The sequence below is a fragment of the Necator americanus genome, chromosome III, assembly GCF_031761385.1.
Source record: "Necator americanus strain Aroian chromosome III, whole genome shotgun sequence".
Taxonomy (NCBI): Eukaryota; Metazoa; Nematoda; class Chromadorea; order Rhabditida; family Ancylostomatidae; genus Necator; species Necator americanus.
The window spans coordinates 13604974-13622663 of NC_087373.1; the positions used below are offsets into that span (position 1 = coordinate 13604974).

General features: G+C 41.9%; 1 protein-coding gene across 1 annotated transcript; it reads right to left on the reverse strand.

Annotated features, from left to right (window-relative positions):
* Window positions 1-95: 95 nt before the first annotated feature.
* On the reverse strand, window positions 96-16159 carry RB195_009490 (uncharacterized protein; the record flags this gene model as incomplete). The annotated part of the gene is made up of 16 exons (XM_064190056.1): window positions 96-129; window positions 235-300; window positions 737-793; window positions 2152-2217; window positions 3202-3906; window positions 6326-6508; window positions 6634-6671; window positions 6726-6800; window positions 7164-7208; window positions 7272-7358; window positions 10123-10245; window positions 10303-10399; window positions 12210-12247; window positions 12318-12362; window positions 12448-12512; window positions 16084-16159. 16 exons carry the CDS (start codon window positions 16157-16159, stop codon window positions 96-98), a joined length of 1800 nt encoding a protein of 599 aa, XP_064047639.1.
* Window positions 16160-17690: the final 1531 nt, after the last annotated feature.

Here is a 17690-nt window from a genome sequence, read left to right on the forward strand (position 1 = left end):
TTTTAGTATGTGAAATAAAATAAAATTCATAGATTCAGAAAAGAAAAACTTTATTATCTTCAGAATTCTCCTTTAATTAACTATTCACAGTTTGATCACCCGCGAGTTGATCCCAGATTTGATTCCGGCCTAGAATTGTACGCGGTTACCTAGTTGCTGAAGAAATATTGAGAAAATTTGCTGCTGTTATTGTAGAGAGAGGTAAAGAGAAGAAAAAAATACAGTAAAACTAACTCAATTTCGCAAATCTCGTTTTCACTTTCAAGAAACGAGCAGTACAGGGCGCCACAACCTGATGTGCTGAAAAAATGACTTTTCTTGACCTGAGCAATTTTGAGATCCCTGCTTTCTTTTGGCAAGAGGTACCCGAAGAGAGCATTGATGACGAACAGGAACATGATAAGAATATCGCTTCCTATCGAATAAGACAATAAGAGAGTGTGAAAGTTTCCACTGTGCGAAAGTCTCCAGAAATACTTGAGTTAGTATGTCGGCGTGGAGCTAACAGCCAAACGTGGCTTGAGCTCATGCCCAAACTCAAAGAGCGATGCGAAGATGCGAAGAGAAGAAATCGATGGCTAACACATGGTAGAAGCGACAATTTTCCATTAGTTTCCTGAGATTTTATCATTTTTATAGAAATGGGGATGCTAAATGTGCCATGTAGCAAAGAAACTGGAATCGTTCTAGTGCCGTGCTTTCTCTCCCTTATTTCTTAAAATAGAAAATGTCAAACCTTGGTGCAGAGACGAAGGTTTCCATAAGATCGTCGCTACTGTAACAGTTTTCTGAACTGCAACAAAAACAAAAGTGATTTCTTTGCAACATTCAGAGTTTAAGCAGAATTGAACGTAAGGTGAAAAAAAATCGGCTATAAGTTCATTAAAAGGAAGTATGGGTACAACACCTGCAGATGAGGCTGTACTTAAAAAAATTTGTCAGAGATGTGGACAACATTATGGAATACATCGGAGAAACTGAACGTTCACTTCATATTCAAGTGAAAGAACATCTATACGACACCGCAAAGTTGAGATGATCGAATTTACTTGGGGCTAGTTTAATATGGGGCTTGGCGTGAAGTTTGTTGCGTTCACCCACTCGGCATAGCTGCCCTGACTTTGTCCTACAACTTATCGCGGGAAGAACATTGGAAGGGTTTTGGAAAGCGACAAAAAGTCCAGGTGCAGTGCATCATCTCCGTGGTCAACGAACTGGCATTGAACCACGACCTTGGCGGGTTTTGATCTACAGTCGGGTCGAAACGACGTGAATCACGAGGGTATTTGCGGTGCATTTGCGTACGCGCTACAAACTGCGCGCTGGAGGCTGCAGTTGGAACCGAGTTGGGACCGCCGGAAACTGTAGCGACGGGTGGTGCCAGCAAGGGTTTCACCGCGCTCCTACCTGCTACCTTCCACCGAAGCCGAGAGAAGCCGCGTACGCAATTGCGTACGTGCTTGATGTCGTTTTGACACTACCATATGTGCCAGATGCAGGTCAGACAAAAGTGGCACCCTTTCTGTTAGTAGCTGAACTATTCTACAGCGCGGCGGTACGCTAGCATCACAACCACACGACTAGTAATCATAATACCAACGTCCCAAGTTCAACCTTCTTTGATTCCTTGCATCGTAGAGTTTCATTGTGTACTACTTTTAGAGCAGAACCAAGATTGTTGTCGATTACCGATGTGACTTAGCAAACAGATTATTCTGTTTGCTAAGTCACATCATATCTTTTAGGATTACGAGGCATTTGAGAGGGTAGATTACACGTGTCTTCGATTTTCTAGGCTCTGAAGAAGGCGACGATGACGAAACGTTAGCCAGAATAAAGATAGATAACAACCTTGGTTCTGCTCAGAAAGTAGTACACAATAATGCTAACGATTTTGTGATTCTCTGGTCGTTTTATTCTACTCTCTTCCTGAATGGTAACTTTCCCCGTGATGGGGTGTTTGTGAAGGATACATTGTATATGTATGTATTTGAATTTCCAGGCTCTGAAGAGGACGACTACGCTGAAACGTCAGCAGAAGTAAAGTGTCGTTAACAATCTTAGGAAGGAACAACTTAGGAGCCTTGAATGGAGTTCTTCGTTCATATCAGAACCTAGTGAAGACTGAAAAATAGCTAATCTTAGACTCACTCAAAGTGCTCGGTGTGGCTACTGGCAGTTCTTTCCCAAGCCGTATGCAGAAGGATCGGTTCCTCTCTGAAACACAAATTCTTCATTCACACATTCTGTCTTCCTCGTTCCAGTCTTCGGGAGAACTCTCAGGATTAGCTTATCTACACACCTTTCCTAGATTCGTACTCTCACATTAGTACTACTTTCAATCTCTATTTCCCCAAACTTAGCGAAATTTATTTTCAAGTACTATCATTAAACCATTAAATTCAAATAGGAAAAATTACAGAACTTTTGGAAAAGGACTAGCTTATTTTTATTGAGGTGTATCTGCTGTTCTTCTGCGAGTAATACACATTCTGTAGTACTCTTCGATTGATATGCGGTATTGCAACAGAAAATTTCAGTTTGTTTCCATTTAAACATAAGTTGAAACTATTTTTAGATTGGAAGAGCAAAACCGCAGAACGACAACGGTACTGATATGGCTTAACTATGGTAGATAGATAGATGTGGTAGAAACTCGGAGATGAAACTACAAGCTTAAAGACAGCATATCCCTATCTGACCTGCTGAGCGAATCAGCGGGAAACGCTAGAGAAGGGATTGTAGTATACGAGATCCGGGGTTGTTCCGCTCATCTATCACTAATCATCGTAACCTTATGTACACGTTCCGATCCCCTCAGATCTTCGACAGCTCACACTTGGATACGGCGCGTGGACAAGGGGTGGCGAGTCGGAACTAAAATTGTCGTCAAAAGCGGCTCTTCCACTCTAGCTTTCCCCTTACCACCTCAGACTCGAGGTATGCTCCCTTTAATTTACCACACGAACGACCCATTACATGATAGTTAAAGTAGTTGCTGTCGGGAAGAAGTTTACCCGGTGTTTCATAATTTTGATCCCCGTGAAAACTGATGGATAGGAAAAACTTCGTAGTTACTGCGCTAAAGGTGATGTTTGCTAGAACCATTCTTCAACTATTGTAAGCCTTTTTATAAGCAAAAAAGAAAACGCGATCTTGTCGCTGTTAGTGTGCTCATCCACTGCTAGAAAGAAGACCTACATAGCAGTTCGCAAGTCGTCCACTCCCAGCAATGGAGATCGTGGGGTGTCGTTCATCATATTGCCCTTGGATTTCGAGGCAACAGAGCATGATTTTGCTGTGTCCAGATCTCCTGCTTCAAATAGAACAAGATTCTCAGATTTTGCAGTCAAAAGTGCATCGAATACTCGATTTGTTTCTTCAATTTCAACTTCATCAGCCTTCGCTGCCGTAATATCGCTCACATTAAAGTCATCAGTGAGCTTCTCAACAGGACCTGAACTTATAGTCGAGCAGAGGCTGCGGGACGTGTCGGAATAGTTGGATAACCATACTCCAGTAGATACAGAACTGACAAAACCAGTGCTGTTAACATTTTCTGTCCACCAGCTATCAGTTGCGTTATATAGCGATATAGACAGCTCGTCTGACAGTAAATCTTCCTTACTGACATTGAGAGTAGAGTACAGGATAGAAGAGGCATCAGCTGTGACGTTGCTGTAACTGGAAAGGTCACTGTCGCATTGGTTCGCCACTTTGTCATCTGGATTTTGTGACTGTTGCGAAACTCGTTCCTCCGGTCCTGTGGCCGCGTTCTGTCCCGTACTAGCATAGCTTGGATCTGTAGAGCGACTGCAGCCACAACGGTAGCAAGCATCACTCTCAGCACTGCTTCCAGTACTAGTTCTGGATGGCGAAGATAACGTTGAGGCAGCAGAATTGCACCTGAATGATCAGAATTACAGGCAGCATGCCACGAATCCGGCGTGGTGAGAGAAACCGTGGAAGAAGTCTGACACGAGGTTGTAGATTACAGGATTCGGGGTGGTTCCGCTCATCTCTCTAATCGTCGTAAAAAGAACGAAAGACGCCTTTTTTCAAGACGAGTTCAATTGCAACGCACCACCCTTCTGTACGCGCCGCATCTAAAAGGCATACGGCCGAAGGTTAGTGGTGCCTTCTCGCTAGCCTACTCAAATGAAATTGAATAGGCTGCTGAGGGCACCGGAACATGTATATAGATGGGTGCTCTAACATAACTCGTAGGAAACAAAGGCCGTTATTTGATTAGGCAGAGCTGAGCGGAACCACCCCGGAGCACTGAATCTACAACCTCTGGGTTTACGCGCAGATTCCCTCACCACGTCAGATTCCTGGTATGCCCCCTTCAACTTAAGACTGAGACGAATTGATGTTTCGAGATTACAGCTGAAGATATCTATCAAAACTATGGACAGTTGACAGGATTTTGATACTTGTTTGTTGTTTTTGGTATTTGTTTGTTTCGATTGAAGTAAATAATTTCCATCCACAGGTCGCAATCATTTAATGTGCGGCGGCATGCTAGTTGCGAGGTTATTGTTATTCTCAAGCGGGAGACTTCACTAATTGAATCGTAGGGTTCGTAAATCGTAAATCACAGGGTTAGGCCTGTTCATGGGTTTAAATTAGCTAAACATAGCAATAAAGGCCGAAACGAAACAGGACCACAATAACGTTATGTAAATTGCACGAACGATTTATAAGCGGCCATTTAAGATCTGATGAGGCAGGCCAAGAAGATCAAGCACGGAGTAACGGGGTCCACCGAGATAATGTCATCGACCGAACATCATATCTGACACTAAAGGAGAGCAGTTGCTAACGTTGACTAATAGAGGAGTTGGATGAGTCTGATGATGTGGTTTAAGTCCACCTTTGAGTATCTTCTCTCTTACATCAGGAATAAAAAATCGAAGCATTCTAAAAGACAGAGATGATTATAGCTTCTGAAAGGTCACTGTTAATTATTTCAACGCTGAAACTCCCCTTAGAACTACTCTTGAGGAACTTCACCCCGGTCTACAATGGAAGAGGCAGGAAGAGAAGCCTTCCGAGTTTATCATGGGCGACTGAGACCACTCATGGGAATTCGAGACCCACGGTCTACAGGGAGATAGGTGGGGAGGGCGGTTTGTCGAGTTTATCATTATAACTCATACGTGGAAACTCACAATTGCAGAAGTCCTCCTTACAACGCTGGACGTGGCTTGACTAGACGGAGGATGCCGTTATAAAGTGAATCCCAATGGTGTCAGTAAGACGTTTTATCTATCGAATGTAGCTGTTTGTGCCAAACTTCTACAACTTCTAGTTTTATAATTTTTCCATCGAGAATATTTTTCTTCTCATGGGAAAAGATTAAACTGCAAATTTCACAGGGCAAATTTCCTAAATCATTAGAAAGAATAAAGTCCCTGGCATATCAATCCTTGTGAGATGCGGCAACGCGTTTTACTGCAATTTGTAATTGTTGAGGTTTTTGGAACGCATGTTGGCCTGGCCAACCGATTATCAAGTCAGAGTTTTTATCCTTTCAGACAAGTCTGGTACCAATTTTTCGACCGCAGAAGAATGAAAGGCTTGGTTGGCACTAGAGTTTGTGTTGGCACAGTTTCGAAGCCGTGCGGCCCCAGCCGACCTTCAGTTTTACGGACTGCACTACGCCCGCCATTCTGAACCGTTATCAATTGATATAATTAACTGGTACCTTTTCGCCCCGATAGCCAGCTTTTTAAGGGTATGGGAGATACGAACCCTCACGTCAAATTTCGTGAAGCTATGTAGAGAAGCGACAAAAGAAGACCTTAGAAAGAGAAAAGTAGCAGCAGTGGACGAAGCTGCAGAGCCGAGAAGGGGCATCCGCTACATACGTTGGACTCCACCAACCATAAAACGAAGATAGACATCTACAATATGGAAGTCAGAAGAAAATATCAGTCAAAAGAGGAATGACCAAAGAATTCCACAACGGACATGAGCTTTCGTGCTTGATAGAAGTAGCCTGTTTGACAAAGGATAAAGCATTTGAAGTTGACCAATTCTCCTGAGAACAGACCATGCGTTCCTCTTCAATCGAAAACTTTTCAACGTTTTTGAATGGAAATGCGATTAGTTACGGCCCATACAATTAGTCATCTATTGAGTTGCCAATTTGGGGTCCTTAACTTTAAAGACAAGTCTGGTATCAATTTGTCGACACAGGATGAAAGTGTTAGTCTCTTGTCTTGGTGTTGAGCTGTCAAAAAAAAGGTGTGACGACCTCACACCGCTGCGTCACGTCCAATACAATCAGTTAAGGAACGGATAGCATAATAAAACTCACAACAGACACTTGTATTTAGTGTGCAGTGACTTAACTCCTGCCATTTTTGACGGGCTTATACACAATTCTGCTGCGCCCTGTATTTCTCTTCCCGATTCACAGAGGAGTGCCTCTTCACCAAAAGATGATTGATCAGTCGTTGTCATTGCAATTACATCTCTGAATGGCGCTGCCGGATTTACACTGAAAAAAATTTTAAGAATAGACTATTTCATTCCAGAAGAACTAATTTGCCAATGCTAACTACTAATTACTGTAATATGAGATTTTTCATAGTATTGGAAGCAAATATTAACAAAGTGACTTACGTCTCCCCATTTGCTGCTTGATTTCCCGTTTGCTTCGGCTACAGAACAATCTTGTTTACAGGAGAGAAAACCGAAGTGGGAAAAAAACCAACCAAGCCAAGTACTTTGCGAAGATTTTCCACATCCACATTACTCATTGCATCATCTGTCTTTTTGGAGAGTTCAATCTATAAGAAAAGAAGATTAGTAACTAACATCCTTGCGAGGTGGAGATATGAATTGAACGATTTCAGAATATTTTGAGATGAATTCCTGGAATTATTTCTCATATCCTTTTCTAGTAGAGACTCAGACTTCTGCATTTAGTTTTCATCTGCCTAGAGTTGATTCCTACGGAGACGAGAAATCTACGTAATCATATTCTACCCAAACAACTCTAGAAATTCTGCACTTATTGTAGATTAGAGTTGAGAAGCATAAATATTCGATTGTGCGCACGTGGATGCGGGTGATTACTGAGTTTATTGCCTAAGTTAAACACTATTTCACTATTTCCCATCCAGCAACAGAAAATCCGCTATGTAACTGACCCGTTTTTGCTGGTTCCGAAGAGTTTTTGCGTCCACACGAGACAACTGTAAAATGTGACATCTCTAAGGCTTGAACCTTGAAAGTTGAATGGATACTATAAAAAGCACCGTCTCCAACGCGGTCCTGAGAGTGTTGCATTCTTGTTGAGTGATGCACGTTTTCGTTTGTAAATCCTTGTCCGCGACAGATTCAATCTGAATTTCATCCAAATCCAATTTCAAGTGTTCATTTATGTTCAAGTTTTCTGGCTGTATTTTTGCTAGATAGATTGCTAAAGATGCTTCGGCCATCATGATTAAAAATAGGCACAGCAAAGTCGAAAACGTCTAAGCATGGCACCCTATAAAATTGGCGGGACAAAATTAAGTGAGCTTTTGTAGTGCTGCGGAGGTTGTGTCGATAAATCGATGCTTATAATATGTTGTACATATATTTTTCAAGTAGTCTTTGTCCGCGGCAAACGGTGTTAACATAGGCTTTTGAAAGTCATACTCACTTTCCTAGTTCGCTTTTTCCCACTTTTTCGCGTATATTCATCGTAATCTTAATTCCTTTTTGACTTACTGACATAAACGTCGGGCGGCCTAAAGCGGATTGTCATCATCGCCGAGGAGGGTCAACCTTAATCACACTTGAGCCCAGATTTTTTGAGATCTCTGTCCACCACTTCCCGTCGAAGTTGCTCTTTCCTGTTTGGGTTTAGCAGCATCCGGGAGATAACTTGGACAAGTACGTTCTGAGAACTTGTACACTACACGCAGGAAACGTAATATTACTTGGTAGTTTCTGCGTTCTGTGACGGATAACTTATCAAGGGGAGGGATTATGATATCGCATCTCCACCATGACTGGGTATTTTTGCTGCAATCCGTATTGAGCGGATGATCCTCATCTCATGAATACCCGACCAAGGAAGAGAACTTAACATTTCCGCGTTCTCATTCATTTGATTTTCTCAACCGAGCCGAATAACTGAAGTCGTATTGTGGATGAAGCCTCAAAACGAAGTTACACAATCAATAGTGCCCAAAATCCATGAACGGGCTTCTTTGTGGACCGAGGGAGGGAGAGAAGGCCGTGTACTGTGCCGTGATTTTCTATCCTTCGTTTTCTGGTGTCGGAATAGAACCTCCAATTCTGTCGATGATCACTGACAGAAAGAATATCGGTCGCTGTACACTTTTGAGTTAGGTACTGATGGCGCTTATGGCTTCAGCAAGGCTTTGAAATCCTCCCTCAGAATTGGCAACATTGCCTCATCGATAGCGAATCCATCGGCCGGGTTGCTTCTCCTGAAGCGAGAAGTGTTGAGAACAAGTAAACACCTCTTTATTTTACTTCTTTTCCTCTTGAATAAAACATACTTTTTCATGGTTATTGTCCTCAGCATTCCAAGCTCCTTCGTTCTCCTGACGTTCATTCCTTTTTTACGACATTTCTTTCGACGACGCAACTTTTTCCTCGGACGTTCCTCCTCGGTAAAATCACTAGTAGTGTGAACGAGACATAGAGAATAGTGGGGGATGCTACCTCACCAGATGCAAATGAAAACATCTTTATCAGCGACATAAACTGAAAAGTTTTCTTTAAAGCGTTCCGAACACAATTGGTGAAAGAATCCAATGTTTATCAGAACCTGTTGGAGGAGTTTTTTTTCTGTGCTCATGGACTTCCACACTGACGGTGTCAACCCTCGGTTGAGGTGGAACATCTCGACTTCTATTCTGAGCCGTATTTCTAAGCTGAGAGGAACGTAACGGTGGTTGGAATCGAACAAGACGTCCCAGACAGCTCTAAGCTCTCGGATAATCAACAACAGGATGTTCCTTCTTGCAAAGTAATTAAACTGAAGTGGAGTAGGAGTTGCATCTATTATTTGAAGTGCTCTCAAGCGTCAAAGAGGTAGTCAAGGAGAAGAGAGAACACTTGCCACATAAGCTGATGGACGCATTATAATAGTAACATTTACAATTTACAGTGATTATCCAGCATAACAGTTAACCATTTTCCGCACACTCACTTGGAGTGAAAATGGTGTAGCAGATACTTTGCGGTTTTTCTATACAAAGCCATTGGAGTGTTGTGATTGATCCTGCAAAATGAAATGATGTTTTCGTTGTATGTCTTCGTCCGCATCAAAGAAAAAGGAAGTGTATCAGTAGGGAGTGCATACGATCCATCAGGCGTCGCCGTCACTCTGATGCAGAACGTAGATATCGACTGTACAGTTGATGAAAAGGCTTTCAATATCGATACTATGCATATGTGCCGTGTATATGTGTGAACCAATGTTGTGCATTACAACGTTAGGAATCAACACATCAACGGCATAAAAGGCATCTTTGTGTACTTGTCTTCTGATCAGTTCGACGTCCTTGGTTGGTTCTTCGTCCTTGGTCACGTTTTGGTACCTCTTTGGATATATCTTGTTCTTGAAGTGCAGAATTTGTTACCCTTTCTTATATGATTAACATGGCTACATCTTTGCACCTCCTCTTAGAAAGCACTACAGGAGTCATTGGCATGAAAAGCAATTGTTGGATCTATGTTTTCATCACATAGTTTTTATCGTGATTCACCTAACTGATACGATGAAGAATGGAGGAATAAAAGCTTCTATGCTACTAACGCCATCATAAGAAAGGATAAAGGCACCATCAATCGACTTGGGATGTTCCAACACGTTTTACTGCAATTCGTAATCGTTTGGGTTTCGGAACTCGTGTTGGCCCAGACAACTCTGGTACCAATCTATCGACCTCAAAGGAATGAAAGGCTTGGTTGGCACGAACTCGGCTTTGAACCATCAACCGTGTGGCCAGAGCGGACCTCTGAGTAACCGCGCCGCACCAGCCTCATCGCCATTATGTGGTTCATTATTCGCACAGGTTGGGAGCTACTTTGTGATTGTACATGAAGAAGTTGTAAAAAAATACACATGATGATTGATACAGTTACCTTAGATTTTTCAAGCAGGAGGCGCACCGTCTGTCGTCCGAGAAGTCCACACAGTTGATCATGTGTGAAAGTCAGTGCCGACAGCTCACGGTTCAAACTCATCAGAGATGGTTCAGATGTACCCTATGTGCGTCAAATTACATCGGATCAGTCAGAAATACTTTCTTCGGAGAGTCATACCAGTTCACTGAAGGTGCTCTCATCATCGTCACTGCGGCCAGCAAAATATAAGTTGCCATTAATAACGCAAGGCACGAAGTTTTTGATGTATGCAGTTCTGTAAAAGCAATTTTTGTAAGGAAAAAATGCAACGATAGTCGTGGTGCGTTTTAGGCTGAAAGACAATTCAGTTGCATTAGCTTTATGCAGATATTTGCCGTATCATATGTTTAATGTGATGACAAAAATAAAAATTTGTTATGACCATTTTAACTAGCTTTTTACGTGCATTATGCTTACTAAGAGAACTACAAAAAACAAATTGCTTGCTTCTGTAAATGTGCAGATCCACCTAAGTAATCAAATATAACAGTTTACAGTGTCTCGTCATAAAAATAATAGATATGTTTCCAACCACTGGTTTTCACCACACCAGCAAGCAGCCTCTCTAACAATTTTTTATGCATCGCTGAACCGTTGTACTAAAAAACGTTGACATGACCATGTAATGGTATCCATGTAATGGTATGTAGAAGGAATAATCATGGTCCACGAAAGTAGGTGTTTTGACTGAGCGCTACCTGGCTACAAGCCTGATTTTGTCAGCGAGAATCTAACTCTGCTGACAACGCAGGAAAGATTTTTCTTTGCTTTGCTTTCATCAACTAGCAATACTGCAAGTATCATAATTCGGTTGGCTCTATGACGAGACTTCCGCAAATATTCAGCTACAGACCACGTAGTTGAAGTTTCTTTCCAAGACTTTAAAGGTTTATAGTCGCAGGACCAAAAGTTTTTTTTTTCTGACAATAGCAATATTTCAGCAGTGAGAGTGATCTACAGTTTTTCGTACACTTATCTCTTTTCAGCCAACTGCGCAGCCACTACTATCCTCCTTCCGATCCAACAAGTCTACTTTTCTCTGTTTTTTCAGTGGAGTTTACTCATTGACGATGATACTAGTATCTTGTGGTTACAGATTTTTTGATTCGTTTCGCCCTATCGCCTCCCTTCTCAACTACTTCTCTCACTGACTTCCCCATTTTCTAGCTGGTTTGTTCTTGACTGTAGTTTGTCTAGATTGTGGTGCTTAATTACTTGAGCATCAGGGAAGTTGGTGAACCTTCTTGCTTACTGTCTCCAACATATCCCTCTGGAGTCCCATAGTACTCCTCCCGCGTTTGCTAAGTTACCTGTGCAGGCCCTGGTGTAAATAAGTTGGTAATATTGAGCGTTCTATACTAGGGAAGCAGATATCATAGGAGGAACGTTCACTTCTTGTAGGAGGAGTTTAACAGTAGATTGACAATTTTATCCACCACGTGGAGGACCGCACCACGTTGTATTGGCAACCAATTGAGTCCGGATCTTTTTCTTTTTTCGTTCTAAGTCTGGCAGAATATGCTCCCCTTTTTCATTCTTTTTTCTTTGGTGCACCATTATCGTAGGTGAATAAATAACAAACAAGTGTCCTCTTTGAAGTTTGTTATTAATTCAGCCTACTTTATTGAAGAAGGCAAAAACGACAGAACCTCAGTTGAAAATAAAGGTTAATTTTTAACCATGACTCATAAATCAAGCCTCTGAACCAAATCGCAGAAGTCATCAAGACATGATCGAATGACGATGATAGAGAGAGCCGCCCATGTACGTTTTATAATGAGATGGCAATTAGTTGCAATTTTGAGAAGCAATGTTGTTCGTATTCTGTTGAGTGGCATTGCGATGCGGAACCGAACTTGATTATGTTTGTTTTCGTTGTGTTTTTTGTTCTTTTTTTCTGCTGTCGTTACTTGTCAACCTACTCTTGAGCATTCTTTTATAAGAAACTTAAGCTTCTTATCACAGCCGCACTCTCACTCCTAGACTTAAGTTCTTGATCTTTTAGCTACATGAGAGGTGCAAAGGGTACTATAGGGTGAACCAACCTTTGTTCCGTCACGTTTTTTTCATTGTCTTCCGTTCTCTGGAATAAAAACAAGGAAATGAATTGGAAGCTTGTATATCAAGAGTGTTGCAAAACTATTTCAGCTTACTCCATCGTTTTCTGCTCGTTTAGACAGCTCGTATTCAGAAGACATCTAATTTCAGTGAATTATCAGAGTCAGCAAAGGCAAAAAGGATTTGAATACACTTGTTTATGCAATTTGAAAAAAAAAAACGTACAATGCTGGGGAGGCGGAGTTCACCGTTTTCATTCTGCACGTCTTCATTTGCAACTTTTGCATTTGCTGAATAGTCAAAAGCAGAAGTCTACAATGTTCATGAAAGTCCCATGATGGGCGTAATCTCGTCCTGAGTGGCTGCGATATTACCTGCTCTTGAACTGCTCTCAGCATTGCTGTCTTGGATCTTTCCAAGCGCATTTCGTACAATTTCAACATCTTACTTCCCTTTATTTTATTCGCACCACCTACTTTCCCCTCTTTTATAAGACTACCATTTTTGACCAACTTTACTGTCTTTCATCTTTTTCATCTTTCTTCTAAAGATATTTCTTCTAATATCGCAGTCTTATTCCTTTTCTCACGTACAGGTGACAGTATTTTTAGTCCTCTTACCTTTCGTTTTCTTTGAATACCTCTAGTATTACTTCTTATAGTTGTTTCTTTGTTTTCTTCCATTTGTTTGGTTTGCTAGCGTCGTCTATATAGTCTTAGTAGGGTCAATTAGTGTTCAAAGCAAGTCACCTTAAGATGTGCTTCATCTGTGAAGACGTGAGCGCGCTGTCACTTCTTGGAATTCCCCGCCCGCTGATATCTCAGCTGTGCAGTCAACAGCTGAGGCAGATTATGAGGCTTTGTTTGCTGTTAGCCTGGTAATGTGCACCGCTGTGTAGGTCAAGCAAACACCGGATGCTCGTTGTAGATCTATCGGTCTCTACTGTTCAGTTAAATTAAATGCATCACCCCACGAATCTGAGGTGGTACGGATTTCAGGTGAAGTATTCGTATGCGGGATCGTAGATTATGGAGAGGCGGGTGATTCCGTCCATTTCTTCCTAATTGGCGTAGAAAACGGCCTGGAAGATGCGGCGTGTGCACATGGCTGGCGCGCTCCAGTCGAACTCGTTGTGGAAAGTAGCGCGCCGGAACGCTCGAAGCAGCATCTTCCGGGCCGTTTTTTTACGGCAATTAGGAAGAAATAGACGGAATCACCCTTCTCTCCATAATCTACGACCCCCGTATACGAATACTTCACCGGAAATCCGTACCACCTCAGATTCGAGGGGTGATGTCTTTAACTGACACATCTATCTAAAGCGGAGCTACCATTTAAAATTTGCTGATGCCAGACTGTTTAATGCTTAATGCCTAGCGCTGTTTGATTACAGATGGCAGATTATAGAGATGTCTCCTTCCACCTACTTCCTAACGTGACAGATGTGGAGAGAAAGACTCGAATTGAAGCACGAGACTTTGACAGAAACAAAAGTATATATAATGAATTTTACAGGAGAGAACCTTCGCCACTATCAGGTACTAATTGTGGCACATCACAAAACTGTCATTGCTACCATTTTATGCTACCGAGCGATGTGCAAAAAACCTGGAAAGAGGTGTGGATCGCAATCCTTCCCAAGTCTCTATAACTAAGTGGAAAATTATGAGATGGAAACCTTCCAAAGTAGGATATTGTCTCCGCGAGCATAAGCAGTGAAGTATATTGTTACGTCTGGATATTTGTACACCTCATGCAGATACGAACACGAATGATTACATGCGAGGCTGTGAACTCAATTTCTTTTCTTCTTTCCGCAAAGTTTACTTGACTTCGCTTACTGTAACTTTTGACACCCTCTGTTGTTACATGCACATAATGCAAACCATTATGTCCGGTGGAAGTATGTGCTGTACTTGATATGTACTTTACCTAATAATTACCACTGGTCTGGTGAAGTTTCTGTAAAACTGGCTCTCTCGTGAGAAATACAGAAACTTCAGTAATTCTAGTAAAATGTGTGAACCATTGAGAGTTTGCAAGCGGGCGTTTCCTAAACCTAGAATTCAAGAGGATGTATCGCGTGCCCAGTGATTTCATGAGAGAGCCACTATGTATCCCGACATCTGCAAGAACAACTAAGAAAATGTAAGAACAAACATATAAGCACTCCACCAAGTCATTATCGGAGATTGTTCCTAATCGACTTGCTCGGAATATTACCTCTCGTATCAACACACGTTCCTAACTTACGTAAAGGATCTCACTAGCAAAAAAATCTACTCTACTTTGCTTCTCTTTCTGTGTAGAAATGATATAGAATTCTAGTGTTGGTTATCTAATCTTTGGTACCGTAACTGTCTGCGGTGTGCGTGCCAATGTACACATACTACAATATATCTCATACCAAAATCTCATGGGTTACTGTGCCCGAATTCCGAGGGTTTGCGTGCTGTACGCTGCTTAACTGTTCCCCTCTACATCTTCCCTCCAGTAACCTAGTCGATGTCATTCTTGTTGGGTTTTGATTCGAAATATTGCCAAATCGGAAGATGTTATTCACATCCACCCTTGAAAAGCTTTTGACAAAGTTCTTTATGATTAGTTCCTCATTACTATGCAGTTGCACCTCGGGATTTAAGAACGAGGAGAATGATAGAAATCGCACCTTGCGAATGTTCTGCAGGTTTGGATAATGACTTGCTTGCAACTGCAACTGACTAGCCCACGTGTTCTAATGTGTTCTTAATTGGTTCTGACAAGAACATTATAAGTACATGGTATCAGGCTTTTCCTACAGGCGACTTAGTGGTTGGGCTGACTGTGCTACACCGCCCCACCTTAATTATAGGGATATGACATTCAGCGTTCCACACCATTATTCTAACTGATGCGCCAGTGAACCCTGCAGTTTAGTTCTCGTGTAATAATGTAAAAAAAATTACACAACGCGTGACATGCTACTTAACGTAATTACGCTCAGGTCTCCCCTCCCTCAATCTTTCTTCTAAAAAATGATCTGAAAAACGACTCGCGGAGCATGTGTGGTGATGAACCGTTGAAAGGTACCATAGAATTTCCCATGCTGTTTTTTTTAGGAAGGTTAGGGGGAAGTTAGTGTGAACACTCTCACACTGGTAATCTACACTCCGAAGTTTATATCATCCCTGAGAGATTCTAACCCCGTCAATTTCGTGATATGCTTCCTTTAAGAGGTAACATCTACTCGAACATGGAAAGGTGCAGCAGCGTTACATCATTGAGTCGCATTTTATCAATTTGTATCAATTCCATGTCAATCCCTTATATCGCACATGTAGCACTTGAGAACTGTTTTATAGATGCTAGGAATATATAAACTAGTTCCCATCTTTAGGCATATTTTCAGTCCTTGATATATGAATGACTACACGCGCAATGCGCACTACCATCGTCTCAGCATGACCTTCTTCTTTCCTTTTCCTTCTCCATCTCTCGCCAATCTGACTAAATTCGCTCGTGTTTACCTTTTTGTATTGTTCCATGTTCTCTGGTGGACCTGGATATTGGTGCTTAGTTCATGCATTTCTACCGAGTTATCGGTGTATTAGTACCGAGTATCAGTATATTAGTTTCATCGTTTCTCTTGTTCCCTGCCAATAAGACCTAGACGGAAACAAGAGACTTGTAGGCGGTTGCATCCATTCAGTTTCACGTTGGCTGATGATGATAGGGTCTCACCACGCTACAGTTAAGAGAGATCATCTGCTATTACAAACGTAACTCACTGTCAACACAATGACTATGACAACTACAGCAGACCATCTTCAGAAACCTAAGAAAAAAGAGCAGCGTAATGGAAAGGAAATTGAAGTAACATACTGAATTCTCTGTAATGGTTCATAATGTATTCGCTTTCGACCGGTCCACAAAGACGTTGTGAAAGGCACGACGTCATGTTGGTAGGCGGGTAAGAAACTACTTTATGTGAAAAATAAGTTTGCACACTTTGCGGCAGCTATTTTATACCCTTTCCTATCGGTATATCACTGAAGCACAAACAGATATGCTCGGATAACCTAACTACTTAGTTGCTTATCGAAGAATCTAAAACCTCACCACGACAGTATTTTTTGTTTGTCTAACATCTGCTAAGGATCACATACGCAAATCGAGTAGCTTAAAAAATGAAGGTGGCTAAAGGAAGTTCCTTCAACCTTAGAGATCTGAAAGATAGGAGATAGACAATCAACCAGCTTTGATCCTCCTATTGAGGATAATTGCGAGGCTACACTCTACCGGCTACCCGGTTGGCGCACAGAGATTCAAGAAACGACCTTGTGCCTTCTCTGAGATGGATTGGATTTGGTGGATTTAAGAAATGGACTCGTCGCTTCTTCTATGTCAAGGTTGACTAAAGAACACTATTCTACGCTCCGGTTTGGCCAAAGGGTTGTATCCATGTGACTGAGACGCGCAAGGGAGACGGTTTGGAATCGCATCTCACAAATGATCTCCATTTGTCCATTCAGCGAGGAGTTAATTATGACGAATTGTGTTTTCTAAGCGATCGTTTGACATAGTAATAATCAGAAGATACCACACAATCTCGTTGTTTTCAATCAGGACAAACGACAGAATTAGGCGTCTCAGAAAACCTGTGATAGACCCGGTTGAGGAGTATCTGCTTCTTTAGGTTTGCAGGTGGTATGTTCACTACTCTGGCGGTGTCTTGCAAACTTGCTTATACTGCACTGATCATATCATTCGAAATAAAAGCAAGACAGAAAGGGGTTTTTGCTGTCTCTTCCGTTGTATGGCGCCGGCAGGCACTCTGTTGCATGGTCCGGTTTTGAATGGGAAATTTATGCCGGGTACCCATTAGACTAACAATTATAGTAAACAATATTTACAGAGGCAATGGGCTCCTGAGCCTCAGCTGTAACCGTCGCGGCTGTCCTTAACATTCTTTCAATTACTGAGTTTTCCGTTTTCTAGGAGTGCGCCAAACGGTGTTCTTATAACTTGGTTGTCAGCACCACTTTGCTTTCCAATTTCTCTGTACATATGAACCTAGACCTTAAGAAACGACAGCCAACTGTCTTCAGATTTTTCCCTAGTAAACTTAAGGCATTGCTTGTGAAAGAGATCGGAGCAGGTGTCCATTTTTGTGTTAAACTTATAATGCAATAGTACACAGTCTACATATCAGCAGTACAACAGAGGTCTGCGTTCCAGTAGGGGTTTCTTCGCCATAGTCTTAGAGAAACCGCTAATGTTGGAGCAGGTCTCTGTCCCTGCTAATCTGGCCAAGTCTCTAATCTAGCTATAGTATTCTCCAAACCAGCGAAATAGGGAACATCTCAGACATTCGCTTAGCAGCGTCACTATTTACTGTACCCCAAACTAGTACATATTCAGAGAAGTGTTGATCTCTTGTGTTCAAGGGAAAGTTCTGATGTTGCCTGCAAAGTCGCATCGGGGAGTTG